Genomic DNA, 24361 nt, shown 5'->3' on the forward strand with positions numbered 1-24361 from the left:
CTACATAAAGAGTGGAAGAACATGGAAGGAAGAATAAATAAAGTAAAAACTTTTATTACTTTTATTCTTAATTGATCTAACAGATAATAGTTTCTTCAAAAATAATAGCAACAGTGTATTCAATTATGTATGTTTATGTATATACTTGGGGATATTTATATATCTATGTACCTATCCTTATGTATATGTTATATAAATGTAATGAATGAAAGCATTGGTAACAGGGATGGGAGGAAGAAATTAGGATAATTCTGTTATTCTAAAGCACTCACACTGCCTGTGAAATGATCGGGTGTTACGTGAAAGTGGGCTTGGATTAGTTGTAAGTGTATATTGCAAACTCTAGGACAACCACCAAAATAAGTAAAAAAAAAAAAAAAAGTAATTAGTACAACTGATATGTTAAGAAGGAGAGAAAATGGAACCATAAAATTCTCAGTTAAATCCACCAAAGTCAGAAAAATGTGGAAGACAAGAGTAGGAAGAAAGAACAAGGGCAACAAATAGAAAAAAAGTTACAAATACAGTAGATGTTAATCCAGCTACATCAATAGTCACTTTGAATGTCACTGTCTGATGTGCCAATTAAATGACAGAGATTTTGAGAGTGGATTAAAAATGTGACCCAAATATATGTTGTCCATGAGAAATGCACTTTAAATAAAAAGGTCCATATAGATTAAAAGTAAATGCATGGAGAAAATTTTACTGTGTTAATACTAATGAAAAGAAAGCAGGAGTAGCTGTATTAATTCCAAGCAGCCAACTTCAAAGCAAGGAAAGTTATCAGAGGTGAAGAAGGCATTTCATAATGTTAAAGGAGTCAATTCTCCATGAAGACGTAACAATTCTTAATGTGTATGCACCTAACAACATTGTGTCAAACTATGTAAGGCAAAAACTGGTACATCTGCAGGGAGGAATAAATGAAACCACTATCACAGTTAAAGATTTCAACACACCTCTCTCAGAAATGGACAGATCCAGCAATAAGGACATAGGTGAACTCAACGACACCATCAATAAATTGGATATTATTAACATCAGTAGACTATTTAACCTAACAATAGGAGTATACACATTCTTCTCAGGCTCACATGAATATTCACCAATATAGACCACATTCTGGGCCATAAAACACACCTTAACAAAGTTTCAATATTAGAAATGATATAGTGTCTGCTCTCAGATCACAATGGAATTAAACTGTAAATCAATAATAGAAAACTGCAGGATCCCCAGGTAGGTGGAGAGTAAACAACACACTTCTAAATAACAAATGGGTCAAAGAAGAAATCTCAAGAGAAATAAAAAATATTTTTAACTAAATGAGGGCAAACACTACTTGAAGAATTGGTAGAATGCAGCAAAACCAGGGCTTAGAAAGAAATTTATAGCATTGAATGCATATTAAAAACAGAGAGCTCTTTAATCAATCATCTAAGTTTCCACCTTAGTAAACTATAAACATTAGGGCAAACTAAATACAAAGTGAGCAGAAATTGAAAAGAATAAGAATTAGAGCAGAAATAAATGAAATTGAAAATTTCAAATTAATTGAAATTAATAGAAAAAATCAATAAAACCAAGAGCTGTTTCTTTGAAAAGATCAATAATACCAGTAAGCCTCTAGCCAGGCTAAGAAAAAAGAAAAAAAGGAAAAAAAGAGAAAGGACCAAAGTTCTAATATCAGTAATTAAAGCAAAAACATCACTATAGATCCCATGGAAATTAAGAGGATTCTAAAGGAACACTATGGACAACTGTATGCTCACTAGTTTGATAACCTAGCTGAAATGGAGCAATTCCTTGAAAGACACAATCCTCCAGACACGAAAAAGATCAGTGGTTGTTGGGGGAGAAGGGAAAAGAGAAGAATCTGCAAAGCCCAGAGGATTATTTGGACAATGAAAATGCTCTGTATTATGTTATAATGATGGATATATGTGATCATATATTTGTCCAAATCTGTAGAATGCACACCACCAAGAGGGAGACCTAAGGTACATATGCTATGGAGTTTGAATGGTTATAATGTGTCAGTGTAAGTTCATTCTTGGTAAGAAATATACCATATACCGTTTTGGTGAGTGGTATTGATAATTGTGGCAGCTACACGTGTGGGTGCAAAGTGTACGCTGGAAATCTCTCAAGTTTTTTGTAAATCTAAAACTGGTGTACAAAAGTTTTTAATTAATTGGCTAATTACCTAATTAATTTGTTGAACACCCACACACAGAGAAATCTGTAGGGATGTGAACTTAAGAAAAATTAAGACTATCTCACATCTAGTCACGCAAACCTCATTCTTCATTGTATGTACTTATCACACCATTAATTCTTTGGTTAGGAACAAATAAGATAAAATACTAAGAAAATGTGATTCAGTCTTTTTTCTCCTGCTTTTTATATGGATAACTTATTATATTTTAGCAAATAATAGTACTTTATAATAATTTACTATGTGCTAGGCACTGTTTTACATATTTTATACCTAATAACTCAATCATCACAAATTATGAAATATTTACTGAAATCTTTGATGCTGTTTTATAGATAGGGGAAATAAAGTATTGAGAGTTGAAGTAAATTTCCCAAGACAACACAGCTAGTAAGCGGAGGAACTGAGCTTGAACCTATGCAGGCTGGGTATAGAGTCTATTCCTCAGTGCTGTTCTATTTTGCCTAAATTCAACCCTACAGTAGGATTCAGGAATGCAAAGGGAAGGCAGTTGGGAGCTTCTGAATTTAGAAATGGCTATAGTGTCAACAGTGTTTAATGATTAAAGCAACTATAAATCCATGCCTGCCTGGGACTATCCTGGCTTTTTAAGTCCCCCTTTTATTCTCAAAATTCCCTTGTTTGAGAAATAAATAACAAGTTCATGTTATAAAAAATGCATTTGTGCTATTAGAATACAGGCTTACATTTCAGAGTTAACAATAAACAGAATATGAAGTATTGCAATTAAGGCTACCACAGACCCTCTTATTCTTTGGAGGTTAGCTATTATACTTGCACATAAAATCAAAGTTTGATAAATATATGAAATACTTGGGAGCGCCCATACAGGTAGAGATTATTCATTGATATTATTGATGGAATTGCTGCATGCTAAATTTTTCTTCCATATATTTACACAATAGGGAAAGAATTCACTGACCTACTTTCCTGTTTTTAGTTTAGTGATGAATTTTAGTGAATGGAAGTTGTGGTTTTTAATCTTACCTTACATTGGATAAATTATGAGAGATACACAAAACTAGAATATAGATGAAGCTTCCAGTTTGTTTTAGGAAAAATATATTGTATGAATTTAAAATACTTTAAAATTTACCATCGTTATTCTCCAAAATTCCAAACTGTATGGCCCTTTAAGGTATGACTAGAAAACTTCCAAAACCCTTTGTGAAAGGAAACATTATTACATTACATAAGTAGATTATAGCTGCAATAAGTTTATTATTTTATCAACTGAACAACCTAGTCTAACCTCCTCTCCCCCCACAAAACTTAGAAAAACCTTTGGAGAGTAATTTATAGATCATGAATTAAATAATAAGTCCTTCTCATTTATGTAACATGGTGATTATAATAAATTATATATTTATAATTTGACCCATCAGTGTACTTAGGTACCACTATAAGAGATCAACAGGGCTTCCCTGGTGGCGCAGTGGTTGGGGGTCCGCCTGCCGATGCAGGGGACACGGGTTCGTGCCCCGATCCCGGAGGATCCCACATGCCGCGGAGCGGCTGGGCCCGCGAGCCATGGCCGCGGAGCCTGTGTGTCCGGAGCCTGTGCTCCGCAACGGGAGAGGCCACGGCAGTGAGAGGCCCGCGTACAGCAAAAAAAAAAAAAAAAAAGAGATCAACAAACATTTAATATAAAATATTTTAAACCTATTTATATAAAACCAGTAAGCTACTGAAATAAAAGAGCACACATAGAAATAAAGAACAAGTTTTTCATAAAGGAACAATAACACACTTTAGACAAGTTTACTCTAAAAAATAAAGCATGAATGTATATAACTTGCATTGGGTAATTGGTGCCATCACTCAGGGCTGGCTGACAATAAGTTTATATATGTATTTCATAAATCTCATGTTGTTTTTCATTTTTCAATCTCCATTTTCTCCTTTGAGTGATGGAGTTTGTGTTTGTTATATAAGGTTATGAGTGATGTTAATGAGAGCACCTGTCAGAAACACGGAAAGCATCAACCTTGTCATTACTAGGGCATAGGTTAAAGTTGCTTCTTAGCAAAATACGAGGGGAATCAGAAGATGTGATTTGGTATTCTGAAGTAGAAAATTAGCTGCTTAAATGCATTTTACAGTTTTCAATTTTCAATAGTATTTTGTTGAAATATTGTCGACAGAAAATTCTCATTTATTTAGGCTTCTCTAGTTCATAGACACTTTAACTCTAAACATTTTGTTTCTTCATAAAGATATTTCATTTGTATTTTATATACAAAAGGGTAAGGGTTTTCTTCTTAGATAAATGAATAATTGACGTGAACATTTCAAAAAACATCAGCTTTCTATATTTTCGTTTGATGAAAGCCTTCTTTTCAAGGTAAAACAAATAGTAACTGTGGCCACTTTAAGCAATATTCCTATGTTAATGCGTGCAGTGTGTTTCCCATTCAAAGCCTGAAAGTGCCTCAATCAATCTTACTTATCACCTGGTTATTGAAAACAGAGCATGATTTCTTCCACCTTTCTGCTTTACTTTGCAATGCTACTACAGTCAGACCAGATCAGGAGTAGAAAGAGTATATAAGTAAGTGGAAAACAGGGATTGCAAATACAAGAATGAGCAGGGTTTGAAACTAATCAAGAACTTTGGCAGCTGGTCCTATGCACCCCAAAGGAACAAGAATTAGCTAGTATGTATGAGTAGCATTCCTGGGATTGGATTGGGATGGTGCTTGCTTTTAGGGTGGCAGGGATGGGAAGCCCAGAGCATAAGAGTGGTTAAATAAGAATTCATAGACATGGCGACACTTTCTCAGACGTGGATTTTAACACCTTGGCGAAGACTCGGTATGGGACAAGATCACTGCTGAAGTGTCTCTTAGAAACCCGGGGAAAAGAATTGTCTACACTGAGCGAAGTGGAAATGCCTGAGTTTGCTTGGCACACAGTACAAGGAGCAGTCAAAATGGCTCGGAAAAGTGATTTTGCGGGTAGGAATATATTATTATGTGAGACCAGACCACCCACCAGAGGATTATATTCTGCAAAAACGCCCAGAGGACACATCCATTCACCAAATCCATCAGGAACACATTGGTGAAAGGGATGCTGGCACTATTCTGTTCAATGGTGGCTTTCTTCTGTAGGCCAGAACTGATGGTAGGACAGTGATCACAGAGCTTGATATTATAGCAGTAGAGAAGCTGGGACCCCAAAGCAATAGAGAAGAGGTGGGAGTTTTTAACCTCCAGAAGCCAGGGGACCAAAATTGCTGTAGTGATTTGCATGTCAGAAAGATAAGCAAGGGCCTTGATCCATAGGGAGTTAAGGAGAAGGTTAATAGAACACAGTGTCTCTGAAAACAAATCAGGGAATTCCCTTTTCCATTCCTTGGGAGTATATTTATTCTGTTGCAATATAAGTCTTTTCAAGATTATATATATATATATATATATATAATCTTATATATACAAACATGTCGGTGTTCTCTACCAAACTGAGAGAAGCCTAAGGTGTAAAGCAAAATCACCATAGTCCATTCTTCTCTTTGTTGTTCAGCGTGTGTTACTTCACCATTTGTGAGCACCCCAATTTATTCATTCATTCATTTATTCATTGACTCAGTTGATGTTTCTTGAAGGTCTGTTAGCATGCTAGATTTACTGGAGATAACAACAGGGAACAAAGCAGAATTTCTGCCCACTTGGCTCTTTCGTTCTGTGAAAAAGAGGAACAGTAGAGAAATTATTGTGTAAAGTATTAGGTTGCTTTGGAGAAAAATAAAGCTGTGTTAGTGGGATGAGGTGCCAAGAGTTGATAGTGGGGTGTAACTTTATTGTACTCTTTTCTCTCTCCCCACTAAACTATAGAATAATTTTCACCCTAGGCTGCAGAAATTTTTAAAAATTTATAAGAGATAGTAGTAGTCACAATTTGTATTAATTATGGAATAGAAGATCCCATCATTGTTTGGTAGAGGAAGCATTTGAAGAAATCAGATAAAAGAAGTTACTTCTCTGTGGACCAGCACTGGGTCCTCTGTGTATATACTACCCTAAAGTCCTTGCACCAATATCTTGCACCCTTTTAGCTAAATTATAAGGCTTGTAAGAAAAGAATTGATTTAAACTTCTGTTTGATCTTTGTAATAAATGTGTTCTGAGCATCCAGCTGAAAACAATGATTTCTCCAAAGATGTAGATTTGAATATTCATAGACACACAAAAAAGTCAACTAGACATTCGAGTTCTAGTCTCAGGTTTTGATTTCCATGAAGTGTTTAAACACTGACAGAGTAAATTACTGTCATCAGCAGTAAAAGCTGATGCTACAGCCCTTTTTGCTCTTACTGTAGCAAGGCAGTGATGGCTGCCACTTTAGTGATAATAAGCTAATAATCTCACATGCTGTTAAATTCTATCACACTAATAGCCTAATTTAGTCAAAGCCAATGCCACACTGATCTTACTGGGGTTTCCAGTTCAGAGAAGATAGAAATTGTCTCCAAAATAGAGATAATCAGTGACCCTTCTGTCTCTCTCCTCTCTCTCTCGTTCTCTCTCTCTCTTTTCAACACCAGAGAACATGTAATGCTTTCCCCTTGCTATTTGAAAGGTAGTTATCCTGCCCCCTAACAAATACCTCTGTCTTCACTGGCATTTGCTGCTGCTCTGAAGAAGGGATTTGGCAGCAATTTGAAAAATGACAGTGGCATTATTAGGAAGACCAGATGTTCCATGGCATTTTTTGTCATTCTGCCTTTTCCCAATAGCTGGGTAGGAACACTAATGTGACAGCAAGCTACCTAACCTTATGTGACCTGGGATTAATTAGCTTGCCGGGGCCTTGTGGAATTATCTGTAACATGAGCCAGATAGAAAAGAAATGACAAAACCATGCTGATGATATAAGTTACAGAACATTCAGTTTTGACAGAAGTTTCATTTTGACAGATACATTTCAAACTGTAATTTCATTGTTACTTAGAAAAACAAGATTTTAATCTTGAAAAAGTGCTTATATATTGCAATTAGATTAGGGGTTTTGTTAATGATATGAGAGATAAATAACATGTTGGTAAGTGTTGCTCTTAAATCACTGGTCAAGTGACCATATAACAATGATGAGTAAGTTAAAGTTGCTTGAAAGTCATATTTCCAGTTGGATCAAATGCATTCTGCAGCAGCCATCTGCAGTCAAATCTGTGCTAGGTGTAGGTGATGGGAAAGTAAAAGAAAATGCCTCAGTGAAAAGGGTCCTTTAACTAGATGCCGATAATTGTGACCAGATTGCTTGTGCTCTAGTCTAATATCAATGTAATTCTCAGTCATGTATTTATTCAAAAATGATAAGGCACCGAGACCAAAAGGTAAAATTGAGTGCTCAGCATAAGAAATATGGCTGTGTTTAAATAGCTTTGGACTTAAAGATCTCTGATTAGGGGCAAGAATAAGACTACTGTTGAGTAAGTAATGGAAAAGCAAAAGTATGGCTTTCATGTTCTTTTTGGCTGGCCCCGTACTGAGAGAGCAGATTTTCAGCCAGTATCTCTACTGTCAACCTAGTGATGGGTGCTTTGGGCCCCATCTCTCTGGTTATCTCCAGATGCTTGGCTCCAAAGAGGGTAAACAGGATAAATAAAACTCTATCACCAGAATCAGTACATTGGAGACAACAAACCAGAACATGGAACAACATTCCTCCAACTTGTAAACCATTCATCTTCATCTGATTGCTTTTGTCTCATACATATTAAACACACCTGAAATCCCAGTGAGTATTTGACTGTGAGGTCAGCCAGAAATTATTGATTGGATTGTCAGTGTTGTGTGAGCTACAATTGTGGTTGTTTTCTTTCTCTGAAAAAAGGTCTAGAAAGTATCAGTTATGCACAGATCCTTTACACCAGTTTTGATTTTGGTAGTTTGCTCTGAGTAATTAAAATCTTGGAAAACATTTCTTCACGGTACCATGTAATGGGGAAACGATTTTAGTAGGCTTCCCTATTTCTGAGAGTTCAATTGACCCTAAAGCATTTTTGCAAGGAATCATAATACCAAATATTCAAAAGGAACCAAAATACAGACAATGAAACAAAGAGATGCTGGTGTATATTTATTTCTTCTGAAGCCTAAAATTAACGATAAGTAGCGTAATGATACACAAAAACAATATGGAAATATTCCACGGATTGCAGCCGTGTTCAACACCCACTTCTTCTTGCCTAAACAAGTACATCATTCTGGCAGTGCTTTTCTCTTCCCTGCATATTTTATTTTTCCTTCTCTACTGGCTCATTACCATCAGCAGACTTTTCTATTTCAAAACCGTTTGACTTGACCTTTGCCTCAAGTTTCTGCCCATTCCTCTGTTGCCCTTTAGAGCAAAACTCACTGAGAGTATTATCCATAGTTGCTGATTACAGTGCCTCTCCAAGTTCCCTTTAACACACTCTAATCAGGTTTTACCCTAACATGACCCTCGACCCTCTAGCTCTTTTGTCAAAGTAGCCAGTCACCTCCATGTTATTAAATTCAGTATCAATTCTCAGTCATAATCTTAATTAATGAGGAGTTTTTGGCATATTCAGAAGCTGTTCCTGGGTGTCAAGAGACCACTGCTCTACTACCATTGTGCTTGCTGTGTTCTCTGTTCTTTATCCTTTATTAAAACTCATAAGTGTGGCACTTTGTGAGGGCTACTGTGCCTTATGAGCTTGATTATCTACCAGAATCAAGATCCCTGCTACTACCTGATTATTTGTAGATATTAAAAGTTGGTGTCATGTATAGGATTGACTTTCAGACCTACATCTAAGTATGGTGCGGGCACTTTGAAGTAAGGCCAAGGAGAGAAAAAGAAGATGTGAGGAGATTTTAATCCCAGGGCAGTTGCTGACCCACTCTCAATATGAAGCAACCAAACCTCTGTGGCAGGGGTTTGTTTGCTAGTTTGTTTGTTATTTATGAATGAGAAGTTTTGACTCCTGTGGAAGGCAAATTGAGAGGAAAAGAGTGAGAAGGACTATTACTTAGTTGCTTACACTAAAGTAAGTAAAATTGCTAAAAACATAAGAGAAAGTAAAGAGTCAGTCATCTTAGGTAAACAAAAGTAAAAAGAAAAAAGGGTGTTTCTGTACACCAAAAGTTCTGCTGGGTGTTTGGAAAACACAGTGTTCAGTTATGATTCTGTTCATGTGTGGGCATTAGTCACTACACCATGCTCCCAGGCACAGAATGTAGTAGAGAGGTAACCATGGAAGCTTATGAGTAGAGTGCAAAGGAGTGTGGCAGTTCCCTTAAAAATACTAGCAAATGCCTGATGAATCTTCGCTTAGATTCTTTAGTTAAATGAACAGGAGACTAATAATTTCTTAGTAGATGTAATTAAACAAAACTAACCCATTGGGAAGGAGTGAAGGTATGAATAGATCACGTTTATGCCAAAAAAGGTTACTGTTTGACTTTCTTACATTCTTTTAACGATGGAATATTCCCGAAACCCTTGAGATGTAGTATGTACAAGCAAGCTAAGACTGGTTTTACGAAGACAACCAACGAGCCAATGAAAATGATGTCTCTGTTCCAAATAACTATTCATCTTGTGATAAAGGCAGTTCCTTTTGCTTGGGCCCCCTTATTTCAATGTCAGGGTCGGAGAGTGATAGATAGAAAATTATCCAACACTGACCACATCTGCCATGCATTTGCTTTAATAATGAGAAAAAGGGTTGAGCTATTCACAAGAAAAAAATTGATGACCAGAAAAATAAGTGTGAGAACAAGAACAACAAGAAGAATGGTTTAGTTGAGTCAACTGTTCAGGTGATAGATAAAGAATAAGATAAAAATCAGAATGAGGATATTGACAGCGCTGCTCTCAAATACTGTTGATACATAATTACCAGCTCAAGGATGGTAAAGTACCCTGGCTCAGGTGGCTGTATCAATTCAAAGTACTGTAAATCCCCTACTTATCCTAAAGTGGATACATCTAAATCTAATGATGTTTAAGAGGAATTGAAAAAGGATCATTCATAGTACCAAAAAGAAACTTTTTGTTAACAGCTTTATTGAGATTCCTATGCTCAATTAATTCAAACCCCTTTGTAATTAATAGTAAGCAGTATCAAATTTCAGGATTAATGCCTTAATTCCGCTCTATTTTGTATTGTATTAATAAACTCCCCACCATCAATCTTTCATTTAGTTATATACTTTTACATCCCTTTGATTTTAGAATTTTAAAAATATTTTTGCCTTAAATAAATCTTCTATGGATTTACTATATGGCAGGTTTTATTTTCTCTCTTAACCCACTCTGATAGTCTCTCCCTTTAAGATGATTTCACTATATCTACATTTTATATCCCACCATGAAAATGTCTTTCCAGATTTTCAGCTGTGTAATTCATTATAAATATCTCTTCCAAACTCCAAACTTTTTTTCAGTTTCATTATTCTTCCATCCTTCTGAACATAACCAGGAAATTAGCATGTTCTGTCTACCTACAGAAAAACATATATATTCTTTTTCTGACTGTCTAGAGTTCTACCATTTTAAAGTCTAAAGTTATTTTACATTAAATACCATTTACCAGTGGTTTCTGTTTTCTTTTTTTAATTGCAATTCTCAATCATCTTTAAGACAAGAAAGATTCTTTTAAATTTTAATCTATTGCATCTCAGTATTCAGATTCAATAAAGCAAAAATCTTAGAAATCAACAAATTTATATCTTAAATATTGGCTGCGTCTGGCTTCCTGATTTTGTGTCCTAAGTGACATTTAAGATACAAATCAACAAAGCTTTCCTTTTTAATGTATATGTGGAAGACAACTTTTCATCACATTTTTGAAAGTTAGAGGATTCATTAGTAGACAGACCTGAGCTACACTGATGATATTACTGATGATTATATTATTTATATTTTGAGGGTTTTTTTTTTCTCCTTTGTTGGCTTCTGTTGGTAGGCCCTCAAGCACAGAGATCTTGTCTTCAGATGTATCCAGACTACTAACAAGCTCATTGAAGGCATTCTTTATTTCTGTGTGTTTTAACTCCAGCATTTTTCTTTCCCCCTTAGGATTTCCAACTCTCTACTTACATTGTTCTTACAAAAGTAGGCGCATTTGTTCTTGCATGCTGCCTACTCTATCCATTAGAGCCCTTAGCATATTAATCATAGTTGTTTTAAATTCCTCATCTGATCATTCCAACATTCCTGCCATTCCTGGTTCTGATGCTTGCTCTGTCTATTCAAATTATGGTTTTTTTTGCCTTTCGGTATGCCTTGTAATTTTTTTTTCAATAGCTGGATATAATGTGCCTGGTGAAAGGAACAGCTGTAAATGGGCCTTTAGTATTGTGGTGGTGAGGTATAGGGGGCAAGGGACCTATGATTAGGTCTCAGAATCTTTTAGTCATTTAGTCTTTTAGTTAGCCTATGCGTCTTGACTGCGAACTTCACAAATATTTCTGTTTTTACCCTCCCCTCTCAGGTGGGGCAGGATGGCTAGAGTGGGCTGTAGTCAGGTATTTCCCTTCTCCTACATGGAAAATAAGAGCTGCCTGGAGTTGGGTATTTCCCCTCCCTCAGGTCAGCTGGCTTTGATAATATCCCAACAGGTTAGGCTCTGGTTAATTAGTTGCCCTTGAGGGCAGGACTTGCGGCCCTGTACTCTGGTTATTGTTTTCCTTTTCTTCCTTTTTTGCTCCTTTCCTTTTGTTTTAATGTTCTACCATAGTTTTTATTATTGTGGAAATTTCCAAACATTCACTAAAGTAGAAGAAATAGTATAATGAGCCCCAATGTACTGAGCAATCATCTTCAGTAATTAGCAGTATTTGCCAATTTCAAAATGGTTCCTTTGCCCCTCCCCTGCTGGAAATGTGAGGGAGTTTTTCTCCATCTATTGTGGGAACCTTATTGAGTTCCTGGAGGTATTTTTTGTGAGGACCTTTCTGTGACTGGTTCTCTCTGGAATTTTTAACTCCCAGAATTGTCTGCACAGAGCCCCCAGCAATTCGTCAGGTTTTCCTATCCTGGCCGGAGGTGGTGGTTTCTGCAGTTCTCTGCTCAGGTAAGCCATGACTCTCTGTATTCACCAGTCTCTCTCCATTCTTGGGGGGCAGCAGTTTGCCTGTGTCCTCTGCTCTCTTACAGACCCAAAAAAGGTTATTGATTTTTCAGTGGTTTTTTTTTTTTTTGTCATTAGGACAGAGTGAGGACTTTCAAACTCCTTACTTGCAGAAATGAAGCTAGAACATTTTTAAATTAATAGACTGTTTTGGAATACTTCGGGATTTACAGAAAAATTAAGCAGAAACTACAGTGTTTCTATATACCCTCTTCCCCCACATATGGTTTCCCCTATTTGGTTTCCCCTGTTGTTCACATCTTGCATTCATTTGACACATTTGTTAAAATTGGTGAATCATTATTAACATGTTATTGTTTCCTAAAGTTTACATTAGGGTTCACTCTTTGTGTGTTATAGTTATGTAAGTTTAGACAAATGCAGAATATTATGTATATACCATTACAGTATTATATAGAATCGTTTCACTGCCTTAAAACTCTCTGTGCTCCAGCTGTTCATCTCTTATGCCCTGCCCACCCCTGATCCCCAGCAACCACTGATTTTTTTTTTTTTTTTTTTTTACTATATTCATAGATTTGTCTTTTGCAGAATGTCATTTACTTGGAATCATACAGTATGTAATCTTTTCAGATGGGCTTCTCTTGCTTAGTATTAAGCATTTAGGGTTCCTTCATTTTTTTGTTGTTTTTGTTCTTATTTTTTTTCATGGTTTGATACTTCATTTATTTTCATTGCTGAATAATATCCCATTTGCTGGTTGTACCACAGTTTTAAAATCCATTTACCTATTTAAGGACATTTTGGTCACTTCCAATTTTTTATAATTATGAGTAAAGCTGTATAACATTCTTGTGCTGGTTTCTGTGCAAATATAAGTTTTCAGCTCATTTGGGTAAATACTTAAAAGTGCAATTGGTGCATCATATGATAAGATATGTTTAGATTTGAGATAAACTGCCAAACTGTCTTCCACGTTGAAGTGGCTGTACAATTTTGCATTCCTGCCAGTAATGAATGAGAGTTCCTGTTGCTCCACATTCTAGTCAGCATTTGTTGTTGTCGGTATTTTGGGTTTTAGTCATTATAAATGTGCAGTGATATCTCATTGTTGTTTTAATTTGCAGTTACCTGATGACATATGATGTTGAGCAGCTTCTTATATGCTTTATTTGCCATGTGTATTATTTCTTCCTCTTTGTTTTGTGTACCTTTTATGTACTTTCTCTTCTTACTGCATTTGGGAGGGCTTCCAGGACAAGTTTAATAGTAAAGAAATTGCCTTGTTCTTGATGTTAGAGGGAAAGTATCTAGTTTCTCACTTTAAGTATGATATTGGCTACAAGGCTCATTGCAGTTTTTTTTTTTTTAATCAAGTTGAGGAAGTTGCCTTTTGTGTAGTTTCTTTTTTCATAGTGGGTATTAGATTTTTTTCAAATAACTTTTCAGCATCTATTAATATGATCATATGATTTTTCTTATTTAACCTGTTGATGGGATGGATTACATACCTGGAATAAATCCCACTTGTTTATGGTATATAATTATCTATTGAATTTTTGAATTATTGATTGAATTTTATTTATTAACATTTTGTTGAAGGTTTTTGCATCTGTTTCCATGAAGAATATTGGTTTATAGTTTTTTTTTGTCATGTTATTTTTTTTGTCATGTCTAGTTTTCGTATTTGGGTAATCATGGCTTCATAGAATGAGTTAGGAAGTGATTTCTCTGCTACTATTTTTTTGGAACAAATCATAGAGAACTGGTGTTATTTTTCCTCAAATATTTGGTAGAACTCACTAGTGAAATCCTCAGGAACTGGTTCTTTCTGTTATTGACTTATTTTTTTAGTAACTAAAAACCTATTCAGGTTATCTTTATCTCCTTGTGTGAGTTTCTTTAGATTATGCCTTTAATGGAATGTTTTATTTCATCTACATTATCAAATTAGTGGGCATAGAGTTGTTTATAATATTCCCTTGTTAACCTTTTAATGGCCATGAGATCAGTAGTGATGGCCACTCTCTAACTTCTGATATTTGTAATTTGTGCCTTCTCTTGTAGTTTTTTTCCTTTGGTAGCCTGACTAGAGGCTTATAAATTTTATTGTTACAGGGGGCTGAAAAAATGGTGATTCATGTTTTGCTTTGGCAACTAAAACTATCAGCTGGGTTAAAGTAGATGCAGAACATATACCTAGTGAATTTACTTTGGGAGGAGAAGTTTTGAGACAGACTGTTACTACTGAAAGTCATTTGTTATTAATTTCATATTATTAATGACTACAATAAGCTTAATTCAGAAAAGGTGTGTAACTGTTTGCAATCAGGGTGTCATTGGAAGAAACAAAATAGATATTCTGGAACTTTCAGCATGGAGTGTTGTGACTATTTCTTTTATAAAAACATAATAGATAAGGTTGAAAAGTGAAATGAGTAACATTATGGCCACTCAACATATCTTCTTGGGACAGAGAAAACATTAAAGGAGACATGTTTATAAAATTCATTGCTAGGATATCTGAATGGATTAATGTAGTTTCCAGGGAGTATTTTCATTTGGACATCCCAATTCAAATTTTCTATAAACTAGTCAAACCCAACAGACCCAAGAAAAATTGAACCGACCGTCTGAGGTACAACAATCCAGCTGACGTCACATCAGTAGTTAAAAATAAATGTTATTTTTGTAAGCCACTGAGAATTTGTGGTTGGTTTTGCTGCAGAAAAGAAGTTGTGTAGTCTAGGATGGGAGAAAGGAAAGCATTAGAACTATTATCTCTCTACAAATATTTTAACTTCCCAATATTTTATGTGTTTTATGTAGCTCTTATTCAAAAAATGCTTTAATGCTTGTGGCATCTGGTCCTTATAATAATGATGAATTAGACCAATTGTATAGTGTCTGTCCTTGAAGTTTTACGGTCTAGAAAACTGAGGTTTGTAGAGATAATTTTCTACCTTGGAAAGATGAAGAAAGAACTTAAGTCTTTTGCTATTATTGCTAGTATATTTCATCACGCAAACTTGTTGGAAAATTTATTAGGCATCTACTATGTGAATTTTCCCTAGTTCGTACTTATATTAGTCATTTAAATGCCAATGCAATAAATCAAAAAAAAAACACTCTTCAAAGAGATACAGGCATTATTAGCATATTCTTTGTTTTGAGAAGGCAGTAAACCATTCAGGAACCAGGCTCTCTGTGGTCATAAAAAGCACATAGATCATCTTGATTCTTACAAGCCAGCTGCATCTGGCTTCCCAAATTGTGTCGTAAGTGACATTTAAGACATAAAGTACTAGCATTTCCATCTGCAAAAAATTGGCAATTGTTTTGTAAAATATATTATTTAATTTTGGCTGCATTGGGTCTTCATTGCTGCACATGAGCTTTCTCTAGTTGCGGCGAGCGTGGGCTACTCTTCCTTGCAGTGCATGGGCTTCTTATTGCTGTGGCTTCTCTTGTTGCGGAGCACGGACTTCAGTAGTTGCAGCACGTGGGCTCAGTAGTTGTGGCTCGCAGGCTCTAGAGCACAGGTTCAGTAGTTGTGGCACACGGGCTTAGTTGCTCCATGGCATGTGGGATCTTCCCGGACTAGGGCTTGAACCTGTGTCCTGTGCATTGGCAGGTGGATTCTTAACCACTGCACCACCAGGGAAGTCCTTAATTGGCAAATAGATGGACATAATTTTCATTTTTCTTGCCCAAATCAATTTTTGTTCACTTTTGTTAAAATGGTACTAATCTGTATAAAGGCCAATCTTAAATTGTATTCGTCTCTGTGCATGGTCACTTTTCTTCTGACTAAGAAATAGAAATGAATAGCCTTCGTATTCTGTATTGATGTCTTCAGAGATTGTCATTATATATAACAAATGTAGTATGTGTATATCAGTTAGACAAAAATAAAAACACAGTTGTTGACCTCAGAGTTCTTAAATTATAGAATGCTATTTAGTAAAAGTTTGATATATGGACAGCTACTCTTTTTTTGTGGTACGCGGTCCTCTCACTGTTGTGGCCTCTTCCGTTGTGGAGCACAGGCTCCGGACGTGCAGGCTCAGCGGCCATGGCTCACGGGCCCAGCCGCTCCGTGGCATGTGGTATCCTCCCAGACCCGGGCACGAACCCGCGTCCCCTGCATCACCAGGCGGACTCTTAACCACTGCGCCACCAGGGAAGCCTGACAGCTACTATTATTAATAAAACTTTTAAAGGAAATTATAAAATTCACTAATTCTATGAAAAGGAAATAATTTTTCCACTGTTTTATATTCATGAAATTTAATTTCATCATTAACCAAAAAGTTCCAAGCTGTCAATGAAGAAATGTCTTCAGCCTAATTAATGTCATATTTTGGAAATGTGTAGTCTGTACTGTGAATACTGATATTTCTGGTTAAGAGTAACAAAATTCAGACTTGGTAAGAATGTAAGAGGCAATGTATTACCTATTTGTCTCATAAAATGTATATCCTTAGTCGAAACTTGTACATAAATCTTCAGAGCTGCCCCGTTGCTATTTAAATCCATTTACAAATTACTTTATCATTGCTCCACTCTAAGAGGAGGTGGTTTGTCTATCATTCTGTATTCCAAAACGTAATGAGGATGGTTGGAGAGTCCTTGGAGAGTTGACTTAATGCAATCTCAGGAATGATCATGCTTTCACCAGCAGGGTTAGACATCTGTATAGATAGATATTCATGTCAATAACTTTATTCCAAATTGTGCTTGTATAAACAGGTTTTCACATTGAAGGTTAACATTATTTTTTGAACTATAAAAAGTATACACAACTCTGCTGAATAATTTTTTTCTTGGCTACTCCAGAGTTCTTCAGGGTTTTTCTAAACTACTATGATCTCCAAATCCTGCTCACGTATTGGCTTTTGCTATTTGGTCCATATTTTTATATTTGATTCTAAAAAAAAAAAAAAAGTCCTATTGTACCTAAGATTTAGGAATGACTAATTTTTCTCTTATATTTTATTTTTACTAAATTCAAAACTCCTATATTGAGCTAGGAACTGTGCTCAGCTCTGATGACTAGGCCAGTAAGGCCCAGTAAGAGTTTCCCTTGGGAGTGGAGAAAGGAAGAGAGAGAGAGAGCAGTCATGAAAGCAAGTAATTAATTGTTTATTGTAGTAATGGTGTTACAGAGTTAGGTAACATTTGCTTTATGTGGAAAAGGATGGTGCCACTAACTCTATGTAAGAAAGTATATTTATGTGCTACCAATAACCATCTGATTGTCCCATATAAAGCTGTAATCTATAAATCTATGTAACACCTCCTAACTTTCATTGCAAGTTAAATTGTTTCCTATTTTCTTTCTTCAAGCATTAAACAATTCTAGCTATATCATTTGATTTCTTAAGCAATTTTACTAAGAAGAGTACAGTATACATTATTTAATAAATGGGTTAACAACTATTTTAGTCATTTTGGCTTGAGCCAAGGATCTGAAATCACCTAACTTTAGCTATTTTGAAAGTTCTGAGTTACAGATGAATTAGAAACCACCACATATGCACCACAGTTTCCATTAAGAGCCAAAGAGCCTTAAATTATTTTTTCTTACATTGTTTTTTGTTGTTTTTGTTACTCAGTCTTCTTAATATCTTTTTAAAAAATCAGCCTGGTTCCTACTTTTTGGACTTTTTGAGCTATTAAAAATCTTATTTTATGAGGTGTAATGTATGCATAGTGAGTTGCACAGATTTTAGGTGTACAGTTTGGTCAGTTTTGACAATGGATTCACTCAATGAAATCCACATAACTTAAAAAAAATAGAACATTGCCATTTCTCAAGAAAGTTTCCTCATGCCCTTTTCCAGTTAATTCTTTCCTACCCCAAGAAGCAATCTAATCTGATTGCTATCACCATGGGTTAGTATTTATTTATTTATTTATTGACTTACCTAGAACTTCACATAAAGGGAATCATAGGGTGTATACTGTTTTGTAATTGGATTTTTTCTCAACTTAATGTTTTTATATTTATCCACGTATTTGCGTATATCACTAGTTTGCAATTTTTGATGAATTTTTTTTAATTATATGACTATCACAAAGTTTTTCCATTGTCCTGTTCATGGACACTTGGACTGTTTCCAGTTCTTGCTATTATGAACTAGCTTTGTATAAATACTACTACACAAGGCTTTTTGGAGACATATATTTTCATTTTACTGGAGTAAAATTGATGAGTCATAGGGTAAAGGTACTTATCACATTCTAAGACACTACCTAACAGTTTTCCAAAGTAATTGCAAATCTTACGTTCCCCAAAACCATATATGAGACTTCAGTTCCTCCACAGCCTCTGTAACATTTGGTGTTGTCAGTCTTTTTCATCTTAGCCACTATAATGATTGTGTAGTGTTAACTCTTGTTAATTTGCATTTCCCCAATGACTAATAATGTTGAGCAAATTTTGTGCTTATTGATCATCTATATATATATATGTTCATCTATATGTTCATTTGTGAAGCTTCTGTTAAGGCTTTACCCATGTTATATTAGATTATTTATTTTTATTACTGAGTTTGAAGAGATCTTGTATACTCTGGAATTAAGTTCCTATTTAATATATATTGATATTATGAATATTCTCTCCCTATTGTGATATGCCTATTTATTTACTTAATGCTGGCTTTTGACGTCCAGTAATTTTTAATTTTGATAAAGTAAAATTAATCAGTTTCTTTTGAAACTTTTTTTTTTCTGTGGCATTTCTATGGAATCTTTATCCCAAATTTGCAAGGCTAATTTCTGTTTTTTTAAATAGGAGTTTTCTAGTTATGGTTTATATTTAGCACTATGATTCATTTCAAATTACCTTTTGTGTATGGTATGAAGTAGAGGTCAGAGCTTTTGTTTTCTTTTTTGGTTTTTAAACTAGATATGTAATTGTCTCAGTACCATTTACTAAGGGATTATTCTTTCCTTAGTGAATTGCTGTGGCAATTTCTTTAAAGATTAACTGTTTATGTGTTGGTATATGGCTTGACACTTGTTGAATGTTAATCTGTTTGTCTATTCTTTCTCTAAAACCACGGTATCTTTATTACGATAGCTATAGATAAAGTATGGAAGTTAGATCCTTTTAGATCTCCAATTTTGTTCTTATTTTCAAGATCACTTGATTCTTGTAGGTTATTTGGATTTCCAAAAAATTTTTAGCAACATGTTTTCAAAATCTATTCAGAGACCTACTAAGAGAGTTTTGAATCTATCAAGTATTGATAAGCAAGAGTCCAAAGTCAAATTTGACCACAGTTTTTGTAAGTTTTTATCAGAACAAGACTATGCTCATTCATTGACATAACTGGTTTTATTCTACAACATGCTATGGTATGTTGAATAATTGTGACAGAACCTGTATGGCTTGTAAAGCCTAAAGTATTTATTATTCCTCTTTAGCATAAAAAAGTTATTGACCTTTTTTCTACATTAATTTGGAAAGAATATATACATATATCTTAAATATTGTGTTGAAGTCCAAGAATATTTTGTTTTTTTATTGGGTTAAACACTCATTAATTTCTTTCTTTAAAGTTTGTTTTCAGTGTAGAATTCTTGAATGACTTTTGTTAAATTTAAGCATATATGTATATATAATTTGTTTTTTATTCTATAACATGAGTGTTAAATTTTATTTTCCAGTTATTCATATCTCATATTTAGAAGTTCAAATTAATTTTATACTTTAACTGTGTATTTGTGATATTGCTAAATTCACTTATTAGAGCTAGGTTTTCTGTTTGTGGGCTTTCTTTTTTTTAGCCTTCTTAAAATTTCTGAGTACATAATTAAGTCATCTAAAAATAAAGGTACTTTTACTTCTTTCCTTTCAATCTATGCATCTTTTATTTCTTATACTTACTTCATTGTGTTCCCTATGGCCTTCAGTACAATATTGAATTACCCTGGTAAAACTAGAACAAACACCTTGTCTCCTTCCTGATCATGGGAGAAGGTGGTCCATATTTTACCATTAAGTATGATATTACCTGTAGGACTTTTTATTTTAATTTTGGTTTTTAGATTTAATTTATCAGGCTGAAAAAATACACTGCTATTCCTACTTAGAAGTTTTATCATGAATGGATGTTGAATTTTCTCAAATGTTTTCTCTGTATCTTTTGCAGTTATCATATAATGTTCGTCCTTTTATGTTAAGTAAGTTAGTTATATAGGATGATTTTTTAAAGACAACTCTGACTTACTCTGGGTTTAATTTGTTTTTCATCTAGCTTCTTAGTGTCAAAGTTCATATCATTGATTTTATGTCTTTTTCCTTCTCTATTATTGCACGTAATACTATAAATCTAAACACTGATTAGCTGTAAGACAAATTTTAACAAGTTGTGTTTTCATCATTTAATTAAAATATTTTCTTAGTTTTGTTGAGACGTCCTCTTTGACTCATGATCTACTAGATGTGTATTGTATAATCTTCAAGCATGTGTAGGTTCTCTGGATGTATCATACTTACTGATTTATAATTTAATATTATCGTAGTTCAAAAACATATACTGTACAAATTCCATCCTTACAAAATTTTTGTAACTTGTTTTATGGCCCAGCATATGGTTTATGTCATTGAATGTTTCATTACATTTGAGGAGAATGTGTTTCTGCCAGTATTGGGTGTGACGTTATATAAGTATCAATTAAGTTGAATTGTTTGGCAGAGTTGTTCAAATCTTCTATACACTGAATGATTTTTTTTTTGCCTAATTCCTCTATCAACTATTGAAAGAGGGATATTAAAGAGTCCCACTACTAATTTATGAAGAGTTTTTTTGAAGAGGGATTGTTAGATTTATCATATATTTACTCTTCCAGGCATTCTCCATTAGAGTCCTCAGAATCAGTTTTCTCTATGGAATTATTTTTCAGTCTAAAAAATTATTTTAACATTATGTCCTTGCATTTCATAATATTTGACGGAATGTCAGAAAGGTTGCATAAAGGAAAATAAGGTGGACATAAATGATAGTATTTCCCATAAAAAGTCAGGCCATTTCATTTGCCAAGTCATAGTGTAGGATTGGGGGATAGAAGACCACTGCCTGATGGTGTGTGAGGCTCAGATCACCTGGTAGCTTTCTCCTTTCCCCCGCCGTACACCCTCCGACTTCTTCAGGCCCCCTGCTGCTCCTTGGCAACAAGTGACTCTCACTATTGTTTCAACTCCAGGAGAGACAGTCATCTCCTTTGTTAAATTTTCAGCTGATTTCTTCTTACCAGCATATAGGGCTGTTTCTTTGTCTTCTCACTACTCTGTTAAAGACTAAGTCCACCACTGAGCTCATCTAATAGGGGCTGGTCACTTTTTTGGATTTTAGATCATTAGGTTTGCATTCCACTATAAGCTTTCTAATGGCTTAAAATAACTATGATTTTGAGTATTATTTGTCTTGTACTCATTTGGGATTTAAGTGGCATTCTCTAGTGATTTTTTTTTTTTTTTTTTTACCAGCCTGGTCCTATCTCAAAATGGCATTTTGAGTATAAGGTCTTAAATTAGCTTTGCTTATCTATCAAGTAGAATACTTATGAAAATATAGGAAAAAATGAAATCTGCACTTGAAACTACAGTGAAAATTAATGGATCAGTACTTCTGCTAACAGCCACTGTGGGGACGACTGATTACTTCCTGAGGATTATAGTTTTCTCGAGTAAATTGTTGGAAGTGAGAGAAGAAATAGGAGCAGGCTATGTAAAATGTAAACTGCAAATTATATGTTTATGTTTTAGAAACTCATAAAATATGAAACTCAATAAAAATATAACTCAGTAGAAACTCATAAAAATATATTATAGACAAGAAGAATTGGGCTACATCATATAAACAAGCACTCCTGCTTTAGGAGTGAAGATGAGAATGAATCAGCAAGTTGGAAGTCACTGAACGGACAATCCTTATACCTTGTGAAATAGTATTAATCTAATTATCATCATGATATGCACATAAGAAAAAAATCTTTAAAAAAGATCAACAAGCACATAAAACAAAGAACGTGGGTCTACAACTGCATGACCAATGGAAAGGTATGTCGCTCTGAAAATAGGGAGCCAGGTCTACATTGCAAAAGTAATTTGCAACAATGAATCAAAGATAACTTAGAAAATGAATTTAAGTTCATAATAAAACACAGGTAAATGAATTCATGAAATTCAAGCAGAATCTCACGAAGAGTGAACAGAGAGATCAGAAGAAAAAATATAACATAAAAGGAAATTAAATAAAGCAAAAATTTAAAAATAGAGTTAAAATGACTATTAAAATCTTTATTGGGAACAGTTTGAAGCAAAATTTTAGCTTTAAAAAGTCAAATCACATAGATGTTGACCATTGAAAAGAAAGAGAGTGAGAAAATAAAATGGTTGACATGGAGGTAATAAAATGAAGATTCATTTTCAGGATGAGTGTTTTCTCAGTGATAGAAGATAAAACTGGAACAGACAAAAAAGAATGTAAACCATAATTTAAGAAATAATTTGGTCAATTGAAATACTTGCATCTAAGATTTTTGATTATTTTAAAGTTTTTATAATGAAGTCATACTTTTAGAAAAATTTTAAAAATACAGAAAAAGAAGTAAGAATTATTCTTTCTCATCATGAAGAAATAATCTGGCTTTCAAGTACCAAAGTTTACAAAATTGTCACCATACCAAACTTAAAGTATTTCATTTTTAAATAAAAATTATTGTAAAATTACGAGCTCCATAATGAAGACACTGTTTTGCTCACTTTTCAGAACCTAAAACAGTAACGTTTATATAGTAGATGTTCTGTACATTTGTGATATTCACAAAACAGTGATAAATATTCACTGTTTACAGTATTGTCCTATATACAGTAAAGAAGTAAACAACATCTATAGTCACACTGAAGCAATAATCGATGTAATGTTTGATGTATATATCTTCCCAGACTTTTTTATTTTAAAACTGTGTGTGTATATTTTAAATGAGATATTGTATATACACTAAAATGCGTATTAAATATGGTTTCAATACATTCTTCAATCCTTTCTTAGTAAGCACAATTTTTCAGAGATTCTTAAAGCCTAGGCTAATTTTCAGAGAAGATATGTCCCTCTCCTAACTGTGGTAGAGGCAGGGCCAAAGAATTGGAGGAGCTGAGCAGAGACCATTGAATGGGTTTATCCATCTTTTTCTGATTTTGTACAGGCTTTAAAAAGGCCTCTAATGTTTTATTAAGGTCAAGCTGAAATTTTTTTCTAAAGGAAAACATAAATGTGAGGGTATTACAGCAACTGTGAGGTATATATAAATAACTTATTTCCATTAAAATTTTACTTTCTATTTAGCACATCAGATATAGAAGAGAAATTTATTTTCTTAGCTAACAATATTTACGTTGCGTATCTCAGAGAATTGTGTAAGAATATGGTAAAATGCCTTATTTGAGAATACATTAAAGTTTAATTCATTTTAAATAATGAGTATGTCTTCAAAGAAAGGATCTTTTAAAAGATCCTCCATAGAAAATGGCTTATGCAGCTGTATCAGAAACAGACCTATTTTAATGCTCTCCTAGTGAAATGATCTGTGCAGCAGGCATAAAGTGTGCTATACTAAATACTCTTTATGCTAAAGAATGATTCTTGAGCTCCAGATCCACATAATATCTAAAACAGCCGATGATAACACTGTGACTGATTGGATCTGAACTGAATTATAGTTTTATGATTCAGTGCATTGCGCATTTCTGACAGGTGTGTTACAAACTGCATTGCAATCTGAGGCTGGGAGAGAGATTAAATTCTTGATTTACCTATCTGCAATTTATAGTCATAGGATTCATATGGATTCATAGGATTCATAGGATTCATATTCAATTCTCTTATGTATTTTCAGCCTATATTTGCAGCATTATATTTTCGATAGAAATATTCCTATAGACCCACACTTTTGTGGCCAGATGATCTTGTCATTTACAAAAAAATACTACAATAGTTATGTTTATTTGAAATTATTATTATCAGCATGTTAGCAGTACT

At 34.3% G+C, this 24361-nt stretch overlaps 1 protein-coding gene across 6 annotated transcripts in view; it reads left to right on the forward strand.

Annotated features, from left to right (window-relative positions):
• The window catches only part of LOC309810705 (uncharacterized protein), a 578315-nt gene that overhangs the window by 327786 nt on the left and 226168 nt on the right, over positions 1–24361 (forward strand). For 4 of the 6 annotated variants that reach the window (XR_014295044.1, XM_082632911.1, XM_082632912.1 and 1 more), the window contains one exon: positions 12208–12290. The exons of the other annotated variants lie outside the window; for them this stretch is intronic. Coding sequence is in view for 3 of the 4 variants with exons in the window: in XM_082632911.1 (XP_082489037.1) it covers positions 12208–12290 (83 nt within the window). In the remaining variant the exon portion in view is untranslated. The remainder of the gene's footprint in view (positions 1–12207; positions 12291–24361) is intronic. 6 annotated transcript variants of the gene reach the window in all.

This window comes from Mesoplodon mirus (genome assembly GCF_964341445.2).
Source record: "Mesoplodon mirus genome assembly, chromosome: 9".
NCBI classification, from domain to species: domain Eukaryota; kingdom Metazoa; phylum Chordata; class Mammalia; order Artiodactyla; family Ziphiidae; genus Mesoplodon; species Mesoplodon mirus.